The sequence below is a fragment of the Hippoglossus hippoglossus genome, chromosome 7, assembly GCF_009819705.1.
Source record: "Hippoglossus hippoglossus isolate fHipHip1 chromosome 7, fHipHip1.pri, whole genome shotgun sequence".
In the NCBI taxonomy this organism is placed as follows: Eukaryota; Metazoa; Chordata; class Actinopteri; order Pleuronectiformes; family Pleuronectidae; genus Hippoglossus; species Hippoglossus hippoglossus.
This window is the reverse complement of record NC_047157.1, coordinates 17,414,984-17,437,000: the sequence shown is the minus strand read 5'-3', so window position 1 is coordinate 17,437,000 and position 22,017 is coordinate 17,414,984. Positions and strand designations below refer to the sequence as shown.

The window sequence follows — 22,017 nt, the reverse complement described above, 5'->3', positions numbered from 1 at the left end:
TGACCTTGTTTCGAGTCGAATTTGAATTTTGGGTCTTACGGACACAGTGAGGGACCTGATGGTGGAGGAAAATGTTTTTAAAGTCCTTGTTCTCAAAAGAAAACAGCTGAGCAACATCAGTGGCTCTCAGGCCAAGAAAGGAGCAACAAGCAGGACCAGGGAGAAGCAGCAGGAGGAACAGCCAGAGTCCAGCATGGAAGAAGAGGAGGTGGAGGAGGAGGACTGTGCTGAAGACAACCAGCCTCTCACTGACTGTCTGCTGATTCACAGCAGGACAAACCTTAATGAAGTGCAACAGATTCAAATAGTTCCTGCATTATATTTAAAAACATGAACAAAATCAAAGTTGAAGATTGTAGGTTATACTGACGAGCAAATTTATAGACTGACGAAAATAGTCCTGAAACTCAAACGAGATTTACAAGGATGAGGACAAGCTGTGTAAGGCGGGGTGTCTGCTGTGTGTTTTCTCCTGTGTGTCACTCCTCACATCATCACATTCTGCGGAAGTCTCATGTGATGGAGGAAGTAATGAGGGGCACACTGATGGTGGTCAGAGCCAATAGCTTTTTACTATTTTAATAAATGAATACGCTCCCAACGCAGGACCTGACAATAATTAAAAAATGTTATGAGTTTAGTGGGGTTTTAAGTCAGTGCGGGCCTGAAGAGTTTTTTTTTTAACTGCACAGAGAACGATCAGCTGGACAGAAATCACATTGAACCTCATGCTGCTTCAAAATGGCCATGAAACAGGTGGTGGAAACTCACAGGTTAACTGACATATGGAGAGAAATGCATGACAAATACAGACAGTACACTTGGGTCCAAAGCAGGGAGGATCTTTTATCTATGGCCAGATTAGACAGATTTTATTGTTTTAATTTTATCATGTCTCTCTCTCCCCCTCTGTCTCTCTTTTTGTCTGTCTCTCTCTGTGTCCCTCTCCCTCTCTCCCCTTCTGTCTCTCTCTGTCTGTCTCTCTCTCTCTCTCTCTCTCTCTCTGTCCCTCCCCGTCTGTCTCTTTCTGTGTCCATCTATCTCTCCCCCTGTGTCTGTCTCTCTCTCTCTGTCCCTCCCTGTCTGTCTCTCTTCTCATTTTCTTCGCTGAGACAGGCTACAGTGAAATGACTGCATCAACCGAGGCTTTGCAAGTGTAGAGATACAGGACAAGTTGAGGAGACAGAGAGAAGATGGTAGACATTAGGGCTAAAAAACATGGTGTAAATGATCTTGATTCGAGTTGAATTTTAACGTCGGGCTTATGGACACTGGAGCAGCATGGAGGCATTTATGTTTTTTTTTTTTTTTTTTACATTTGAAGAATTTTATACCATTCACTTCAGTTGTATTGGATTTGGCTGCAACGCTGTTTACCCCTTAAACTCCAAAAGTATTTTTTGAACTGGAACACTTCACCCACCCCTCCATCAGCATCGTGGTGAGTAGATAATGAGTGAATTTTCATTTTAGGGTGAACTGTCTCTTTAAGTGGGAGAAAGGTAAAGTTTATTGATCAGTCGACCTGGACTGGCCCAGCACGCACTGATGGTGACGATAAGAAGTTATGCAACATGTTTTTAACCGTGGCCCCGCCTCTGTGCAGCTCACACACCTCAACCGAGAGAAGCGGTGACAGAGCGCAGAGCTCAGGGCGCACAGCAGGACGCACGATGGGCTACTTCCCGGACTTTTCCATCGAAACCTGGACGTTGATAGTGTTTGTCATCACTCTCATCGCAGTGTGAGTATGGTTCTGTTGGTGTGTGTCCTCCAGATCTGCACAGTTTACCAAACAAAAGTGAACAATTCCGCACAAAGGCGGAAACACTGAATCTGGCTGTTTCTAGTTTCTAGTTTCCGCGCACGATTTATCTGACGTTTAATTTGAGGTTGTGAGTCCACGTGTGAAAACTGTAACGTTTGAGTCCGCCACACTTAAAGTGGAAAACAGGGCAACACTGTCAATGTTGTTTTCAGTAGCTGAAGACACTGATTCAAGTTTCTTGATTCACTGATTCTTTATTGTCACATAATAATAATAATAATAATAATAATAATAATAATAATAATCCATATCCACAAATCACACTTTGCCTCAAAGGGCTTAACAAGGTGCAACATCTTCCGCCCTTAACCCTCAGCAAGAGTGAGGAAAAAAACTACCCCAAAACTCTTTTAACAGGGAAAAAAGGGTAGTTAAAGTTAAAAGCAAACAATTAGAAACAATTTAAAAGCAATTTGAAGATCACACAGCACTAGAGCACAGAAGTTAAAGGATGTTAGAGATCAGAAAAGAGGAAAAAGAAAATATAACATTATAAAATGATTAAGACGGACAGTAAGATCAGATTTTTCTCATCTTGGTTTCTCGTACAGTCAGACACTTTCTCACATAAACGTGTAGTTAACAAATACTGGATAAATCTCGGACTTCCTTTTTAATGAGGAATCAAATAAAAAATGTTTTTTTGAATAGCACGATTTGTATGTGTGCCCCTAATTTTCCTATTCTACCGATGGATTTCTGAACCAAAAGAGCCCCCTGTTCCTTTAAGTAACATCACTAACATGAAATCACATAATTGAGATGAGCTGTTGAGTTCCGAGTGTCATTAAGAATTTGTTTTGGGTGCTTATGGCTCCAGGTGAGTTTTATTTGTTGTGGACAAATCCATGTATCAAAGTTTGAGAAATCAAGGACAAATAACCTCTGAGTTACTGATACTAAAAAAAAAACACAACCCTGGAGGTTAGGGTTACTAAAGGTAGCCCACAGTTAAAGATTTACAGATGAATGTAATGTGTCCAAATAAAAAAAACTCTAGGGTCTAAAATGGATTCTAATATCAGACTATAAATATTTTGAATTGTCTGTGCACAAACGTGTTTTATGTTTTTTCTGGTTTATGATAAATTGTTTGTACCAATAACAATGGTAAAAGTAAATATTGTAAATAACAGTAGCGATAGGGAGATGTCAAACAGCCTTGTGTGGGTGCTGCAAGGGTGTGTACATATAGATGTGCTTCTTTACCAAATATGTGTAAATATATAGGTACGTGGGATAAGAACTATACTGCATGTCTTATCGTGCCAGTAGGGGTGGGGTTTATGACCTGTATTTCAACCAGCAACAGGTGGGTGATCATCATAATTTAGTCCTGTTGTCATCTATATATACAGTCTGTGGACCCTGCTCAACCATGCAGTCTTTTCTTTAACATTACACCTGTGGTCACGTTGAAAGTGGCTGGAGACTTGCTTGGGAGTCAACATGAGTTAATATGGATGATAATTAAGGTGTATTTTGTGAATGGGTAAATGACAAACTGTACTGTAGAGCGCTTTGAGTGGTCATCAAGACTAAGAAAGCTCTTTATAAATACAGACCCATTAACCATTTAATTTGCTCCACTGAATCTGGTGCAGCTGAGTTGATGGGTGACTCAGGAGGAGTTTACAGTTGAGGTCAGTGTGGGACCAAACACTTGTCTGTGCACAAACGTGTTTTATGTTTTTTCTGGTTTATGATAAATTGTTTGTACCAATAACAATGGTAAAAGTAAATATTGTAAATAACAGTAGCGATAGGGAGATGTCAAACAGCCTTAAGTCTACACACTTGTGCGGGTGCTGCAAGGGTGTGTACATATAGACGTGCTGTTTTACCAAATATGTGTAAATACATAGTTACTTAATTGAGCTCAGTTTTGTGTACTAATGAATTTTAAAGAATTTTTCTCACAATTGCAATGCTGGATTGAAAACATGCACACTGATTCAGTCAGTGTATTGTAAAGAGCCTTAAAGGTGGCTGTTAAAATTAATTTATATATATAATTAAACAGCATGCTATAGACAGCATATAAAGATGAGACCATGTGTCTTCACTTCCTCCCTTTGTGCAAAAATGAAGCCAAATTATCCCTGATGCTGTAATTTGCAGCCAGAGTCTTGTGCTCAACCAATCGCGAGTCAGTCTCAGCTGTCAATCATGATGTTTCTCCGCGTTGTCATGCATCAAGTACTTAATTCAAACAAAATTTACAAAATGAACACATGGACATGCATCAGTGTGATAAGAACTATACTGCATGTCTTATCGTACCGGTAGGGGTGGGGTTTATGACCTGTATTTCAGGCAGCAACAGGCGGGTGATCATCATAATTTAGTCATGTTTATATACCTAAGACAACCTCTAATCAGCCAGACAATAATTCATATCGCTCCATGTGAGGGTACCATAAGTGCACAGGGGCCTTCAAATCGGTGGACACTTAATCAACCTTTCCTTAGTTAGAGATGTTAATGGTCACATACAGGCATAGCTGATAAGATAATAAAGGCTCTATTCAATGTTAATGGGCTCCTTCGACAGCAGACTTTTTTTTATAAGCAATAGCAGCACGAACACAGGTTTAATAATTAACATTAACAATAGCTTGTTTGGTATGAATTGCATATGCTGACTCACTGAAACGAGTCCTTGGGCACTTAAATGGAACTTAATGGAGCTTTATTACCAAGTTAAGATATCCTGATTATTTTCTTTGAAAATGTCCAAAGATTTTCGTTTGGTAGGAGGAAATATCAAGCAAGCATCCACAGAAACCATTCAGACCACTTCTTCTGCTCTACACCCTGTGGTCCAACAGACACGGAGGAACCAGCCTATACAGAACTGAAAGAAAGGATTTTTATGGTTTCAAATATTTTGCGCATGCAGAAATGCAGCTGATGACAGAAAAAGGATGAAACTGTAAACTTAGTTGAAGCTTCGAAGTATCAAGTATCAGGTTTACAACAAAAAAGACAAAGATATTCAACGAAACATAAAAACAATTGTAAACTTTTTTATAATATGTTTACATAATATATATATATATATATATATATATATATATATATATATATGACTTCATTAATAATGGATTTGTTCTCACTTTCCTGCTTTTTTAATCCCCAGGTATGGATATGCTCCATATGGCGTTTTTAAGAAGTTAGGCATCCAAGGACCCAAACCTTTGCCCTTTATTGGGACATTTTTGGGGTACAGGAAGGTGAGACACGTTTTCCAGTGATCTAAGCTGACACTCTGCTGATGATGGTTTTGACTCTTTTGATTCCTCTGTCACTCGTCTCCACAGGGCGTCCACAATTTTGACACGGACTGCTTTAAGAAATATGGCAGGATTTGGGGGTAAGTGTTTGATATGAATTAAGAATACATCCTACATGTCTCATGCGATGTCCCACGCTGTATTCAACTCACTTCAATATCTGCTGTTGCATTACAAGGTGTTACGATGGCAGACAGCCTCTCTTGGCTATAATGGACACAGCCATGATCAAAACAGTCTTGGTTAAGGAGTGTTATTCTGTCTTCACCAACAGACGGGTAAGGAAAAGCAACACTGGGGGGGGGGCCTCAAGACTAATTATTGAACTAAATGTAATGAAGGTGTCCTCTGTGGGTGTGTGGTTTAGGATTTTGGCCTAAACGGACCCTTACGTGATGCTATATCAACAGTAGAAGATGAGGAATGGAAGAGGATTCGCAATGTGCTCACACCGTCATTCACCAGTGGCCGACTGAAAGAGGTTGAAAATTTGTACTTTTAGTTTTTTTGCATTATTCACATATTCACACTAAAACTGGTTGATGTCTATATGCAAATATTTGACAATTCATTGTTTTCTTTTGGGCAGATGTACACAATAATGTTTAAACACTCGAGTAACCTGATCGAGAGTCTTCACAAGAAAGTCGGGGCGGATGAAGTCATTGAAGTTAAAGAGTGAGTTATGTTAAGCTGCTTTCAGATATGCACTGAACTCCCCTGCATTCTCCAGAGGGATGTATGTGTGAACACAAATGTCCGACCTCCAGACTTTGTGGACTTTCCCCCAAGTATTAAGTCCTCAGAAAGTCTGGAGGAGCGGTTATGAGAACTCATCGTGGAGTGGGGGGGTTGATGACGTATCTAACACGCGAACAAAATGAAAAAGATAAAAAGAAATAATATATCTCATGATGAAAAACGTAGAAGACACAGGTGAATATGTCAAGAGAGCTTTTGGTGATCAGGGCTGATGCCGGTGTCAGTCTGCTGTAAACAGAAACACGTGATCTCCACAGCAGAATGAATCCATGTTATGTCCTGACATCCTCCAGAGGTTATGTCTGAAAACGGCTTTACTCTTTGTGATGAGATTCATTAGTTTCCTGTTTGTTTTACTTTGTCTTATTCAAGGATTATTGGTATTACTTTACTCAATTGGAATTACGTGCCTTTTTTACAGAGTATTTGGACCGTACAGTATGGATGTTGTGACCAGCACTGCTTTCAGCGTGGACATTGATTCCATCAATCATCCCTCTGATCCATTTGTAACAAACATCAAGAAAATGGTCAAGTTCAACTTCCTGAATCCATTACTTGTGCTTATCGGTATGTTGAACATTATTCTGTGACCAGAATATCTATTTTGTCGTCTTTCTTTGACATTCAAATTAACTGTTTCTCTTCTTATTCCTTTCAGTTCTGTTTCCATTCTTGGGACCAGTCTTTGATAAGATGGATGTGGCATTATTCCCTGCTGATGTGATGAAATACTTCTACAGCTTCCTGCAGATGATAAAATCTGATCGGAAGAAGGCTGACCACAAAGTAATTCAGCGCAGCTACAGTGGATTGAATTTGTGAATTTTTGTTTTTTTCAATTTTGTTTTGTGTAAGATTCCCCTTGAACAACAACTGTGTTTTTTGTCTGGCAGAACCGAGTGGACTTCATGCAGCTGATGGTGGACTCTCAGGTTTCCGAGAACAATAAAAATGGCAGCAGTTTGCAAAAAGGTAGAGAAAGAAACTGGATGGACACATTTAAGTTTATAGTTTTCTCTATAGTCATACCGTAAGCTTATTTTATTATATTTTACATGTAAACAAAGAGTGTAGTCAAAGATATCAATGTTCACATTGTGTTTCATTGTGCATAGTTGAACTGCATGTTGTTGACTACTGACAAGTAAAACTGGAAGTTTGGAGGCAACTAGAGATGAAAGCTTCTTCTTCTTCTTCTTCTTCTTCTTCTTCTTTGTTTTCGGTTTATTGGCATCCAACATCAATGTGCATTACTGCAATCTACTACTGTTCTTCTCTTTCCCTTTTCATTACTTGGGTGGCGTTTGGATAAAAAAATTGTGGAATAGCATCTGGCCAGCTTTCGATGTCATCTTACAAATATTGTCGTATATTTGCGATCATTGCTGGTCAGAACCTTTTAACTGCTGAAGTTCAAACAAAGACATCAATACCCTGCTCCCTGCTATGACTGAAGGAAATAATAATCATTCTTTCCCAAGCAAATATTTTCTGAGCCTTTAAATATTGTCATAATAGTAACAATACAAATGTTTAATTATGTTGTGTGTGTGTTGCAGGGCTGACAGATAATGAAATCCTGGCTCAGGCCATGTTTTTCATCTTTGCTGGCTATGAAACCACGAGCAACACACTTGGCTTTATATCCTACAACCTGGCAACCCACCCTCACACCCAAAAGACCTTGCAAAAGGAAATTGATGAAACCTTCCCAGAAAAGGTAACTTGTCTTTTCTTAAACAACTATAATTAATTAGCAACTGGTTCTGTGCTACCAACTCATTATAACTTTAATTCACTTCCTGTAGTGTGAGCCCACCTATGAAGCCCTGATGCAGATGGAATACCTGGACATGGTGGTGAATGAGTCAATGAGGCTGTACCCTCTTGCCAGTCGATTGGAGAGAATGACGAAGGCCTCAGTGGAAGTGAACGGTGTGACCGTTCCTAAGGGAACAGTCGTCATGGTACCAATTTACACTTTGCACCGGGACCCTGCTTTTTGGCCTGAGCCTGAGGCCTTCAAACCTGAAAGGTACTGTACAGGTTAAATTCAGATTTAACCCAAAATGAATGTGACTAATACACTTCCCAATATTTTATGGTTGCTTGTCTTTATATCTGCGATACACTCGATTCGTCCAGGGTGTACCCTGTCTCTCACTTCAAAGGATGGAAGGATAGATTAGATTAGACAGTTTAATTAATCCCTGGTGGTGAAACTCCTTTTCTACCAAATACAGACAACAAACAGTAAACATTACATTCACAGTACATTTCACAATAATGAAAACCATAAAAAGCCATTTGAGAAATGATTATCATCTGACATGTGCCATAGATCCAGCCAAAAACTAAAGTGTTCTTTAAAAAATCTGACTGCTGCTGGAATAAAAAACCTTCTTAGTCGTTCAGTAGAAACACTGAGGCGTCACTAGTCGATCCCTGAATGAGTCTGTTAAGAACACTGTGTAAGGTATGGCCTTCAAAGTACAGGACTGTCTGAGGCTTGGTCCTTGTTCTCTTTTCTAAGGTGACCTCAAGTGAGAGTGGGGTAAGGCCAATTTCTGAACTGTCCTTTTTAATCATCTTATTGATCTTGTATAAATGAGAAAAGTGGTATAGATGATGCAACTTACTGATATTTGTTAATGTTTTTTTCAGGTTCAGCAAAGAGAACAAAGACAACATCGACCCCTATGCCTTCCTGCCCTTTGGAGCTGGACCAAGGAACTGTATTGGAATGCGATTTGCTCTCTTGGCGATGAAGCTGGCCTTAGTCATGGTCCTTCAGAACTTTAGCTTTGTCACCTGCAAGGAGACACAGGTGAGAAGACTGTTATTTTATTAAGTATGGTCATTTGAATTAGGATGTGAGTTTTGATAGAGCCTAATTTGTTACACATTTTTTTCCCCAGATTCCATTGGAGCTGGGAGTGGATGGTTTCATCACACCCGCGGTGCCCATCAAACTGAAACTCGAGCCCAGAGCCAGTGATTCTTCTTCAATCTAACTCTGATTATGTGGCAGTAACCTGGCAGCTCTCACTCTAACCTGCTTCACTATCAAATCACCAGTTTATGTTCCGCTTTCAGAAAAATAAAAAACTTAAACAGTATATTCTGATTCTTCAGATATAAGGGTGTCTGTAGTTCAAGTTCGTGGACAAATCACTCATCTAAAGACATTGATACCATAGTACCATACAAAATAAAGCACAAAATAAATTGGAGCGTATTGTAAGGTTATTAATAACGATTTATAGAAATGTATAGAATTTAAGAACAACATTCGGTTCTACGAAACAAACCCCTGCTGGGTTTTCTTGTCGATGTGATTGACTGACAGGCTTTGTTTTTTCGTCATTGTTTTTTAGTAGACAATATGAGGTGTTTTAATATTTTTGAAATCTTCATTTTTAAACCACTGCTCTTTTTGTTACTTTTGTGCAACAGAATTAAATTCATCCATCATTAGTTTGTGTGTCTTCGACTTTTCATTTTTTCATTCTCTCAGGTAAATCTCTTTTATAATGTAACTGTTACACTTTATGTATTACAAAAGTTTAATGAATTCCATATAATATATTTACTGTCCATTAAAATACACAATATAGAGAGTTTAAGAAGAGTTAGCCAACTGGGCCTGTTTCTATGTCGTTTTCACATATACAACAGCAGAATGGACATAAAACCTTTTCAGTCAGAGCAGATCAGTTAAATTATAGTTGCCACAGATTAACGGAATTAAAGACTTAAACATTATATTATTGTTTTTCTATTGTATTTCACAGAATAACTTACATTTTAAATCTTAAAACATTGTGAGGTGACTGAGCCAATTACGACCTCACACCACAATATTTAACCAGCAGTTCCTTCTGGAGCCCGAGCTAGTTGGCTAATAAAAAAACTGCCGATATGAGCCTTTCACATATATCAGTGTTTGTTTATGAAGACTTTTACAGAATAAACCAGAAAAGATATGCATTTATGTTTATGTTAAACATTAACATGTTTTTCTTTCCTCTAAATGCAACTTCTATAGCACAAATCTGGTTGAATTGTCAATTTTCCTTTTATTTTATTAAAAATAATTATTTTTAAATAAAGGATAAACTGTAAATATCGAGCCTCAATTACATTTCATTGTAAGAAGAGTTTGATAACAACATGGGAATCATTGCCAATGTTTTTTAGGTAATATATACCATAGTATTGTGTTGCCCCCCAAAAATTGACATTGGTTTATTCGACTACTTTCTACCTCAGTATTTTGAATCATAATCTCCAATATGTCTGTGAACGATATTTAAACATCACTGGGACACAAATGGATACAAAGCAACTCTACGAGACCCTTCAGGACAGTTCTAATGCATATATAGAGTTTTACCTCACTTAAAGAATCAATGCTTATCTGATTTACTGTGACATACAGCTGCAAAACGAGACGAGCAGGAGTGCACCAAAGCGTGGAGGTGTGTTGAAATCTCGTTGTGCACGTTTCACATGCATTTTCATGCACGCCCACACACACACACGGACAGGACAGGCTCGTGCAGGCTGCACCGCCACAGGGGGGCCAGGGAGGGTTGTGCTGTGATGCTGTCGTTTGGCCATTAAGGGGAGATACAGCCGCACGAGACGGTGCAAGCCCGTGAGCATCTGAGAAATTACCGGTTCTACGAGTTTGTTGGGTGCACGACCAGTTTGTGCACAATATTTCCAATTCAACCATTTCACCTTTTTGTAATTGTGCACTTACAAATATAACCTCGCATGCGATAATAGTGCAAATAGGCCAAATGTGCGCACCCTTCCAAAAGCGCATGGGACACACCAATGCCTGAAACAAAGAGGTTTCTCCCACAGACTCGGGCACGCTCTCATCCCCGCCCCAGCGATGACAATCCTGCCGCTCATTGGTCAGATGGCTGCAGCGCGCCCCTCTGATTGGCTGTCCGTCTCGTCACTGAGCGTCTGTTGTTCGAGGTGGCCTCAGAGTGTCTGTGCAGTGTCAGTGGACTGACTGGATTCATGCTGCCGAGTGTCTCCTCTCTGTTGGACTGGCAGAACAATTAATGTGGCCGGAGCAGAGCGCATGAAGGTACGTGTTCACACTGGTTTCTGCCCTCCAGAGATTTAATCCGGACATTTTGCGAGGTTTTCTTTTTGAGTTAGAAATCAAAATGCAAAAGTCCATAGACAGGTCCGGGCTTCATCTGCTATTTGCTGCGGCTTTGCCGTTTCTGGTTATATATGAAACTTTACTTTGTATGAAACTGGTAAACGATCATGCCAAACAAATTTAGATGAGTAAGGATGAGTAAGAAGCGCTGAGATCCAGCAGGGGTCCTGTGTGGAGTTCATTTTCAGCCTAATGGGTGTGTATGGTATTGATTATACCATTATCACTCCAGGCAATCTATACACATAAAGGCTAATGTGTTGATATGGTGATGTTTGCAATACTTTACCGATTGAGCTGAAGGTTTCCAGCCCTGGAAATGATAATAACAACAACAGCCCCTACAGGGTGGCAGGTGGAAGCTCTGCTGTTCCTGAGCAACCACAGCCATCATTTATTCCTCTGGAGGCACTGAGCAGCGTGTCCTGCACGTAGATCCCATCAGCACTGAGTCCTTACTGGTTCATCAGCCAGATTGAGTTCAAGTTTAAACCAGACTTTGTTTTCTACCTGTGTGAAATGACCGTTTGTAAAGTGAACTGTCTTCATTGGGCCAATTTTCTTGATGCTATCCACCAAAACATCTTCTGACTTTAAAAAAATGTATAAATGTATAATCAGTTTCATCTTGTAACTGAGAGTTTACTACTGCTAATGCTAAAGGCTTTGCAATGTTTATGTAGTTAACTTTATTGATGCATTAATTCAGTCCTGTGTACTCAAATAAATACCAGTACTGTACAGTATGACACCATGCATCTTGCGCTCATGCATATATTTCAAAATAAAAAAAAACTTTTTTTTAACAATGAACAGATTTATTTTGAAACGCATGCAGGGAGTGTGCAACCATTCATTCATTCATTTTTTCTAACGGGGCTTTGATTGTTATCGCTAGACCGTAAGATGCACGTCTTCATACCGTGGTGTCCTTACATTTAGACAAGTACATAATCCTGACTTGTATTGAAGGAAATGCAGTAGCTCAGCTGCCAGCAGTGGACACACTGACAGACCACCAACACACAGCTGATCTGTGGAGCAACTGGCAGCCAGTGAGTCCACAGAGTTACGGGGATCGTCAATGAAGAAGGTCGAGATTGAGCCGTCGATCGCGAACAACGGGTTGGCTAGTAGTGGTCTAAAGACTAAACACATGGTGAAAATGACCTTGTTTCGAGTCGAATTTGAATTTTGGGTCTTACGGACACAGTGAGGGACCTGATGGTGGAGGAAAATGTTTTTAAAGTCCTTGTTCTCAAAAGAAAACAGCTGAGCAACATCAGTGGCTCTCAGGCCAAGAAAGGAGCAACAAGCAGGACCAGGGAGAAGCAGCAGGAGGAACAGCCAGAGTCCAGCATGGAAGAAGAGGAGGTGGAGGAGGAGGACTGTGCTGAAGACAACCAGCCTCTCACTGACTGTCTGCTGATTCACAGCAGGACAAACCTTAATGAAGTGCAACAGATTCAAATAGTTCCTGCATTATATTTAAAAACATGAACAAAATCAAAGTTGAAGATTGTAGGTTATACTGACGAGCAAATTTATAGACTGACGAAAATAGTCCTGAAACTCAAACGAGATTTACAAGGATGAGGACAAGCTGTGTAAGGCGGGGTGTCTGCTGTGTGTTTTCTCCTGTGTGTCACTCCTCACATCATCACATTCTGCGGAAGTCTCATGTGATGGAGGAAGTAATGAGGGGCACACTGATGGTGGTCAGAGCCAATAGCTTTTTACTATTTTAATAAATGAATACGCTCCCAACGCAGGACCTGACAATAATTAAACATTTTTATGAGTTTAGTGGGGTTTTAAGTCAGTGCGGGCCTGAAGAGTTTTTTTTTTAACTGCACAGAGGACGATCAGCTGGACAGAAATCACATTGAACCTCATGCTGCTTCAAAATGGCCATGAAACAGGTGGTGGAAACTCACAGGTTAACTGACATATGGAGAGAAATGCATGACAAATACAGATAGTACACTTGGGTCCAAAGCAGGGAGGATCTTTTATCTATGGCCAGATTAGACAGATTTTATTGTTTTAATTTTATCATGTCTCTCTCTCCCCCTCTGTCTCTCTTTTTGTCTGTCTCTCTCTGTCCCTCCCTGTCTGTCTCTTTCTGTGTCCCTCTCCCTCTCTCCCCTTCTGTCTCTCTCTGTCTGTCTCTCTCTCTCTCTCTCTCTCTGTCCCTCCCCGTCTGTCTCTTTCTGTGTCCATCTATCTCTCCCCCTGTGTCTGTCTCTCTCTCTCTGTCCCTCCCTGTCTGTCTCTCTTCTCATTTTCTTCGCTGAGACAGGCTACAGTGAAATGACTGCATCAACCGAGGCTTTGCAAGTGTAGAGATACAGGACAAGTTGAGGAGACAGAGAGAAGATGGTAGACATTAGGGCTAAAAAACATGGTGTAAATGATCTTGATTCGAGTTGAATTTTAACGTCGGGCTTATGGACACTGGAGCAGCATGGAGGCATTTATGTTTTTTTTGTTTTTTTTACATTTGAAGAATTTTATACCATTCACTTCAGTTGTATTGGATTTGGCTGCAACGCTGTTTACCCCTTAAACTCCAAAAGTATTTTTTGAACTGGAACACTTCACCCACCCCTCCATCAGCATCGTGGTGAGTAGATAATGAGTGAATTTTCATTTTAGGGTGAACTGTCTCTTTAAGTGGGAGAAAGGTAAAGTTTATTGATCAGTCGACCTGGACTGGCCCAGCACGCACTGATGGTGACGATAAGAAGTTATGCAACATGTTTTTAACCGTGGCCCCGCCTCTGTGCAGCTCACACACCTCAACCGAGAGAAGCGGTGACAGAGCGCAGAGCTCAGGGCGCACAGCAGGACGCACGATGGGCTACTTCCCGGACTTTTCCATCGAAACCTGGACGTTGATAGTGTTTGTCATCACTCTCATCGCAGTGTGAGTATGGTTCTGTTGGTGTGTGTCCTCCAGATCTGCACAGTTTCCCAAACAAAAGTGAACAATTCCGCACAAAGGCGGAAACACTGAATCTGGTTGTTTCCTTTTCTTACAGCTCTTTGTAAGAGGCTGTGTGACAGTTTCTAGTTTCTAGTTTCCGCGCACGATTTATCTGACGTTTAATTTGAGGTTGTGAGTCCACGTGTGAAAACTGTAACGTTTGAGTCCGCGACATTTAAAGTGGAAAACAGGGCAACACTGTCAATGTTGTTTTCAGTAGCTGAAGACACTGATTCAAGTCTTTATTGTCACATAATAATAATAATAATAATAATAATAATAATAATAATAATAATCCATATCCACAAATCACACTTTGCCTCAAAGGGCTTAACAAGGTGCAACATCTTCCGCCCTTAACCCTCAGCAAGAGTGAGGAAAAAAACTACCCCAAAACTCTTTTAACAGGGAAAAAAGGGTAGTTAAAGTTAAAAGCAAACAATTAGAAACAATTTAAAAGCAATTTGAAGATCACACAGCACTAGAGCACAGAAGTTAAAGGATGTTAGAGATCAGAAAAGAGGAAAAAGAAAATATAACATTATAAAATGATTAAGACGGACAGTAAGATCAGATTTTTCTCATCTTGGTTTCTCGTACAGTCAGACACTTTCTCACATAAACGTGTAGTTAACAAATACTGGATAAATCTCGGACTTCCTTTTTAATGAGGAATCAAATAAAAAAATTTTTTTTGAATAGCACGATTTGTATGTGTGCCCCTAATTTTCCTATTCTACCGATGGATTTCTGAACCAAAAGAGCCCCCTGTTGCTTTAAGTCACATCACTAACATGAAATCACATAATTGAGATGAGCTGTTGAGTTCCGAGTGTCATTAAGAATTTGTTTTGGGTGCTTATGGCTCCAGGTGAGTTTTATTTGTTGTGGACAAATACATGTATCAAAGTTTGAGAAATCAAGGACAAATAACCTCTGAGTTACTGATACTAAAAAAAAAACACAACCCTGGAGGTTAGGGTTACTAAAGGTAGCCCACAGTTAAAGATTTACAGATGAATGTAATGTGTCCAAATAAAAAAAACTCTAGGGTCTAAAATGGATTCTAATATCAGACTATAAATATTTTTGAATTGTCTGTGCACAAACGTGTTTTATGTTTTTTCTGGTTTATGATAAATTGTTTGTACCAATAACAATGGTAAAAGTAAATATTGTAAATAACAGTAGCGATAGGGAGATGTCAAACAGCCTTGTGTGGGTGCTGCAAGGGTGTGTACATATAGATGTGCTTCTTTACCAAATATGTGTAAATATATAGGTACGTGGGATAAGAACTATACTGCATGTCTTATCGTGCCAGTAGGGGTGGGGTTTATGACCTGTATTTCAACCAGCAACAGGTGGGTGATCATCATAATTTAGTCCTGTTGTCATCTATATATACAGTCTGTGGACCCTGCTCAACCATGCAGTCTTTTCTTTAACATTACACCTGTGGTCACGTTGAAAGTGGCTGGAGACTTGCTTGGGAGTCAACATGAGTTAATATGGATGATAATTAAGGTGTATTTTGTGAATGGGTAAATGACAAACTGTACTGTAGAGCGCTTTGATTGGTCATCAAGACTAAGAAAGCTCTTTATAAATACAGACCCATTAACCATTTAATTTGCTCCACTGAATCTGGTGCAGCTGAGTTGATGGGTGACTCAGGAGGAGTTTACAGTTGAGGTCAGTGTGGGACCAAACACTTGTCTGTGCACAAACGTGTTTTATGTTTTTTCTGGTTTATGATAAATTGTTTGTACCAATAACAATGGTAAAAGTAAATATTGTAAATAACAGTAGCGATAGGGAGATGTCAAACAGCCTTAAGTCTACACACTTGTGCGGGTGCTGCAAGGGTGTGTACATATAGACGTGCTTTTTTACCAAATATGTGTAAATACATAGTTACTTAATTGAGCTCAGTTTTGTGTACTAATGAATTTTAAAGAATTTTTCTCACAATTGCAATGCTGGATTGAAAACATGCACACTGATTCAGTCAGTGTATTGTAAAGAGCCTTAAAGGTGGCTGTTAAAATTAATTTATATATATAATTAAACAGCATGCTATAGACAGCATATAAAGATGAGACCATGTGTCTTCACTTCCTCCCTTTGTGCAAAAATGAAGCCAAATTATCCCTGATGCTGTAATTTGCAGCCAGAGTCTTGTGCTCAACCAATCGCGAGTCAGTCTCAGCTGTCAATCATGATGTTTCTCCGCGTTGTCATGCATCAAGTACTTAATTCAAACAAAATTTACAAAATGAACACATGGACATGCATCAGTGTGATAAGAACTATACTGCATGTCTTATCGTACCGGTAGGGGTGGGGTTTATGACCTGTATTTCAGGCAGCAACAGGCGGGTGATCATCATAATTTAGTCATGTTTATATACCTAAGACAACCTCTAATCAGCCAGACAATAATTCATATCGCTCCATGTGAGGGTACCATAAGTGCACAGGGGCCTTCAAATCGGTGGACACTTAATCAACCTTTCCTTAGTTAGAGATGTTAATGGTCACATACAGGCATAGCTGATAAGATAATAAAGGCTCTATTCAATGTTAATGGGCTCCTTCGACAGCAGACTTTTTTTTATAAGCAATAGCAGCACGAACACAGGTTTAATAATTAACATTAACAATAGCTTGTTTGGTATGAATTGCATATGCTGACTCACTGAAACGAGTCCTTGGGCACTTAAATGGAACTTAATGGAGCTTTATTACCAAGTTAAGATATCCTGATTATTTTCTTTGAAAATGTCCAAAGATTTTCGTTTGGTAGGAGGAAATATCAAGCAAGCATCCACAGAAACCATTCAGACCACTTCTTCTGCTCTACACCCTGTGGTCCTTATGCTCCAACAGACACGGAGGAACCAGCCTATACAGAACTGAAAGAAAGGATTTTTATGGTTTCAAATATTTTGCGCATGCAGAAATGCAGCTGATGACAGAAAAAGGATGAAACTGTAAACTTAGTTGAAGCTTCGAAGTATCAAGTATCAGGTTTACAACAAAAAAGACAAAGATATTCAACGAAACATAAAAACAATTGTAAACTTTTTTATAATATATATATATATGACTTCATTAATAATGGATTTGTTCTCACTTTCCTGCTTTTTTAATCCCCAGGTATGGATATGCTCCATATGGCGTTTTTAAGAAGTTAGGCATCCAAGGACCCAAACCTTTGCCCTTTATTGGGACATTTTTGGGGTACAGGAAGGTGAGACACGTTTTCCAGTGATCTAAGCTGACACTCTGCTGATGATGGTTTTGACTCTTTTGATTCCTCTGTCACTCGTCTCCACAGGGCATCCACAATTTTGACACGGACTGCTTTAAGAAATATGGCAGGATTTGGGGGTAAGTGTTTGATATGAATTAAGAATACATCCTACATGTCTCATGCGATGTCCCACGCTGTATTCAACTCACTTCAATATCTGCTGTTGCATTACAAGGTGTTACGATGGCAGACAGCCTCTCTTGGGTATAATGGACACAGCCATGATCAAAACAGTCTTGGTTAAGGAGTGTTATTCTGTCTTCACCAACAGACGGGTAAGGAAAAGCAACACTGGGGGGGGCCTCAAGATTAATTATTGAACTAAATGTAATGAAGGTGTCCTCTGTGGGTGTGTGGTTTAGGATTTTGGCCTAAACGGACCCTTACGTGATGCTGTATCAACAGTAGAAGATGAGGAATGGAAGAGGATTCGCAGTGTGCTCTCGCCGTCATTCACCAGTGGCCGACTGAAAGAGGTTGAAAATTTGTACTTTTAGTTTTTTTGCATTATTCACATATTCACACTAAAACTGGTTGATGTCTATATGCAAATATTTGACAATTCATTGTTTTCTTTTGGGCAGATGTACACAATAATGTTTAAACACTCGAGTAACCTGATCGAGAGTCTTCACAAGAAAGTCGGGGCGGATGAAGTCATTGAAGTTAAAGAGTGAGTTATGTTAAGCTGCTTTCAGATATGCACTGAACTCCCCTGCATTCTCCAGAGGGGATGTATGTGTGAACACAAATGTCCGACCTCCAGACTTTGTGGACTTTCCCCCAAGTATTAAGTCCTCAGAAAGTCTGGAGGAGCGGTTATGAGAACTCATCGTGGAGTGGGGGGGTTGATGACGTATCTAACACGCGAACAAAATGAAAAAGATAAAAAGAAATAATATATCTCATGATGAAAAACGTAGAAGACACAGGTGAATATGTCAAGAGAGCTTTTGGTGATCAGGGCTGATGCCGGTGTCAGTGTGCTGTAAACAGAAACACGTGATCTCCACAGTAGAATTAATACATGTTATGTCCTGACATCCTCCAGAAGTTATGTCTGAAAACGGCTTTACTCTTTGTGATGAGTTTCATTAGTTTCCCGTTTGTTTTACTTTGTCTTACTCAAGGATTATTGGTATTACTTTACTCAATTGGAATTACGTGCCTTTTTTACAGAGTATTTGGACCGTACAGTATGGATGTTGTGACCAGCACTTCTTTCAGCGTGGACATTGATTCCATCAATCATCCCTCTGATCCATTTGTAACAAACATCAAGAAAATGGTCAAGTTCAACTTCCTGAATCCATTACTTGTGCTTATCGGTATGTTGAACATTATTCTGTGACCAGAATATCTATTTTGTCGTCTTTCTTTGACATTCAAATTAACTGTATCTCTTCTTATTCCTTTCAGTTCTGTTTCCATTCTTGGGACCAGTCTTTGATAAGATGGATGTGGCATTATTCCCTGCTGATGTGATGAAATACTTCTACAGCTTCCTGCAGATGATAAAATCCGATCGGAAGAAGGCTGACCACAAAGTAATTCAGCGCAGCTACAGTGGATTGAATTTGTGAAGTTTTGTTTTTTTCAATTTTGTTTTGTGTAAGATTCCCCTTGAACAACAACTGTGTGTTTTTTGTCTGGCAGAACCGAGTGGACTTCATGCAGCTGATGGTGGACTCTCAGGTTTCCGAGAACAATAAAAATGGCAGCAGTTTGCAAAAAGGTAGAGAAAGAAACTGGATGGACACATTTAAGTTTATAGTTTTCTCTATCGTCATACCTTAAGCTTATTTTATTATATTTTACATGTAAACAAAGAGTGTAGTCAAAGATATCAATGTTCACATTGTGTTTCATTGTGCATAGTTGAACTGCATGTTGTTGACTACTGACAAGTAAAACTGGAAGTTTGGAGGCAACTAGAGATGAAAGCTTCTTCTTCTTCTTCTTCTTCTTCTTCTTCTTTGTTTTCGGTTTATTGGCATCCAACATCAATGTGCATTACTGCAATCTACTACTGTTCTTCTCTTTCCCTTTTCATTACTTGGGTGGCGTTTGGATAAAAAAATTGTGGAATAGCATCTGGCCAGCTTTCGATGTCATCTTACAAATATTGTCGTATATTTGCGATCATTGCTGGTCAGAACCTTTTAACTGCTGAAGTTCAAACAAAGACATCAATACCCTGCTCCCTGCTATGACTGAAGGAAATAATAATCATTCTTTCCCAAGCAAATATTTTCTGAGCCTTTAAATATTGTCATAATAGTAACAATACAAATGTTTAATTATGTTGTGTGTGTGTTGCAGGGCTGACAGATAATGAAATCCTGGCTCAGGCCATGTTTTTCATCTTTGCTGGCTATGAAACCACGAGCAGCACACTTGGCTTTATATCCTACAACCTGGCAACCCACCCTCACACCCAAAAGACCTTGCAAAAGGAAATTGATGAAACCTTCCCAGAAAAGGTAACTTGTCTTTTCTTAAACAACTATAATTAATTAGCAACTGGTTCTGTGCTACCAACTCATTATAACTTTAATTCACTTCCTGTAGTGTGAGCCCACCTATGAAGCCCTGATGCAGATGGAATACCTGGACATGGTGGTGAATGAGTCAATGAGGCTGTACCCTGTTGCCAGTCGATTGGAGAGAATGACGAAGGCCTCAGTGGAAGTGAACGGTGTGACCGTTCCTAAGGGAACAATCGTCATGGTACCAATTTACACTTTGCACCGGGACCCTGCTTTTTGGCCTGAGCCTGAGGCCTTCAAACCTGAAAGGTACTGTACAGGTTAAATTCAGATTTAACCCAAAATGAATGTGACTAATAAACTTCCCAATATTTTATGGTTGCTTGTCTTTATATCTGCGATACACTCGATTCGTCCAGGGTGTACCCTGTCTCTCACTTCAAAGGATGGAAGGATAGATTAGATTAGACAGTTTAATTAATCCCTGGTGGTGAAACTCCTTTTCTACCAAATACAGACAACAAACAGTAAACATTACATTCACAGTACATTTCACAATAATGAAAACCATAAAAAGCCATTTGAGAAATGATTTTCATCTGACATGTGCCATAGATCCAGCCAAAAACTAAAGTGTTCTTTAAAAAATCTGACTGCTGCTGGAATAAAAAACCTTCTTAGTCGTTCAGTAGAAACACTGAGGCGTCACTAGTCGATCCCTGAATGAGTCTGTTAAGAACACTGTGTAAGGTATGGCCTTCAAAGTACAGGACTGTCTGAGGCTTGGTCCTTGTTCTCTTTTCTAAGGTGACCTCAAGTGAGAGTGGGGTAAGGCCAATTTCTGAACTGTCCTTTTTAATCATCTTATTGATCTTGTATAAATGAGAAAAGTGGTATAGATGATGCAACTTACTGATATTTGTTAATGTTTTTTTCAGGTTCAGCAAAGAGAACAAAGACAACATCGACCCCTATGCCTTCCTGCCCTTTGGAGCTGGACCAAGGAACTGTATTGGAATGCGATTTGCTCTCTTGGCGATGAAGCTGGCCTTAGTCATGGTCCTTCAGAACTTTAGCTTTGTCACCTGCAAGGAGACACAGGTGAGAAGACTGTTATTTTATTAAGTATGGTCATTTGAATTAGGATGTGAGTTTTGATAGAGCCTAATTTGTTACACATTTTTTTCCCCAGATTCCATTGGAGCTGGGAGTGGATGGTTTCGTCACACCCGCGGTGCCCATCAAACTGAAACTCGAGCCCAGAGCCAGTGATTCTTCTTCAATCTAACTCTGATTATGTGGCAGTAACCTGGCAGCTCTCACTCTAACCTGCTTCACTATCAAATCACCAGTTTATGTTCCGCTTTCAGAAAAATAAAAAACTTAAACAGTATATTCTGATTCTTCAGATATAAGGTTGTCTGTAGTTCAAGTTCGTGGACAAATCACTCATCTAAAGACATTGATACCATAGTACCATACAAAATAAAGCACAAAATAAATTGGAGCGTATTGTAAGGTTATTAATAACGATTTATAGAAATGTATAGAATTTAAGAACAACATTCGGTTCTACGAAACAAACCCCTGCTGGGTTTTCTTGTCGATGTGATTGACTGACAGGCTTTGTTTTTTCGTCATTGTTTTTTAGTAGACAATATGAGGTGTTTTAATATTTTTGAAATCTTCATTTTTAAACCACTGCTCTTTTTGTTACTTTTGTGCAACAGAATTAAATTCATCCATCATTAGTTTGTGTGTCTTCGACTTTTCATTTTTTCATTCTCTCAGGTAAAGCTCTTTTATAATGTAACTGTTACACTTTATGTATTACAAAAGTTTAATGAATTCCATATAATATATTTACTGTCCATTAAAATACACAATATAGAGAGTTTAAGAAGAGTTAGCCAACTGGGCCTGTTTCCATGTTGTTTTCACATATACAACAGCAGAATGGACATAAAACCTTTTCAGTCAGAGCAGATCAGTTAAATTATAGTTGCCACAGATTAACGGAATTAAAGACTTAAACATTATATTATTGTTTTTCTATTGTATTTCACAGAATAACTTACATTTTAAATCTTAAAACATTGTGAGGTGACTGAGCCAATTACGACCTCACACCACAATATTT

At 39.3% G+C, this 22,017-nt stretch overlaps 3 protein-coding genes across 4 annotated transcripts in view; all 3 read left to right on the top strand.

The window, feature by feature from the left end:
* Positions 1–20,217, top strand: part of LOC117764333 (cytochrome P450 3A40-like) — a 28,164-nt gene extending 7,947 nt beyond the window's left edge. Inside the window, exon 12 of one of the 2 annotated variants that reach the window (XM_034590023.1) lies at positions 20,198–20,217. In XM_034590023.1, the coding sequence (XP_034445914.1) occupies positions 20,198–20,202 (5 nt within the window). In that variant the 3' untranslated portion in view covers positions 20,203–20,217. Of the gene's footprint in view, positions 1–7,935; positions 7,956–20,197 lie in introns of those variants that run through there. The other variant, XM_034590022.1, reaches the window with a different exon arrangement.
* Positions 1,527–9,365, top strand: LOC117764331 (cytochrome P450 3A40-like). Its single transcript, XM_034590019.1, has 13 exons — positions 1,527–1,744; positions 4,971–5,064; positions 5,152–5,204; positions 5,303–5,402; positions 5,492–5,605; positions 5,714–5,802; positions 6,308–6,456; positions 6,548–6,675; positions 6,783–6,861; positions 7,449–7,609; positions 7,698–7,924; positions 8,554–8,716; positions 8,808–9,365. Exons 1-13 carry the CDS (start codon positions 1,575–1,577, stop codon positions 8,901–8,903), a joined length of 1,623 nt encoding a protein of 540 aa, XP_034445910.1. The 5' UTR covers positions 1,527–1,574; the 3' UTR covers positions 8,904–9,365.
* Positions 13,783–21,389, top strand: LOC117764332 (cytochrome P450 3A40-like). The gene is made up of 13 exons (XM_034590020.1): positions 13,783–14,009; positions 17,232–17,325; positions 17,413–17,465; positions 17,564–17,663; positions 17,751–17,864; positions 17,973–18,061; positions 18,568–18,716; positions 18,808–18,935; positions 19,045–19,123; positions 19,711–19,871; positions 19,960–20,186; positions 20,816–20,978; positions 21,070–21,389. The coding sequence occupies exons 1-13, from the start codon at positions 13,840–13,842 to the stop codon at positions 21,163–21,165; spliced, it is 1,623 nt and encodes a 540-aa protein (XP_034445911.1). The 5' UTR covers positions 13,783–13,839; the 3' UTR covers positions 21,166–21,389.
* The last annotated feature ends 628 nt before the right edge of the window (positions 21,390–22,017 follow it).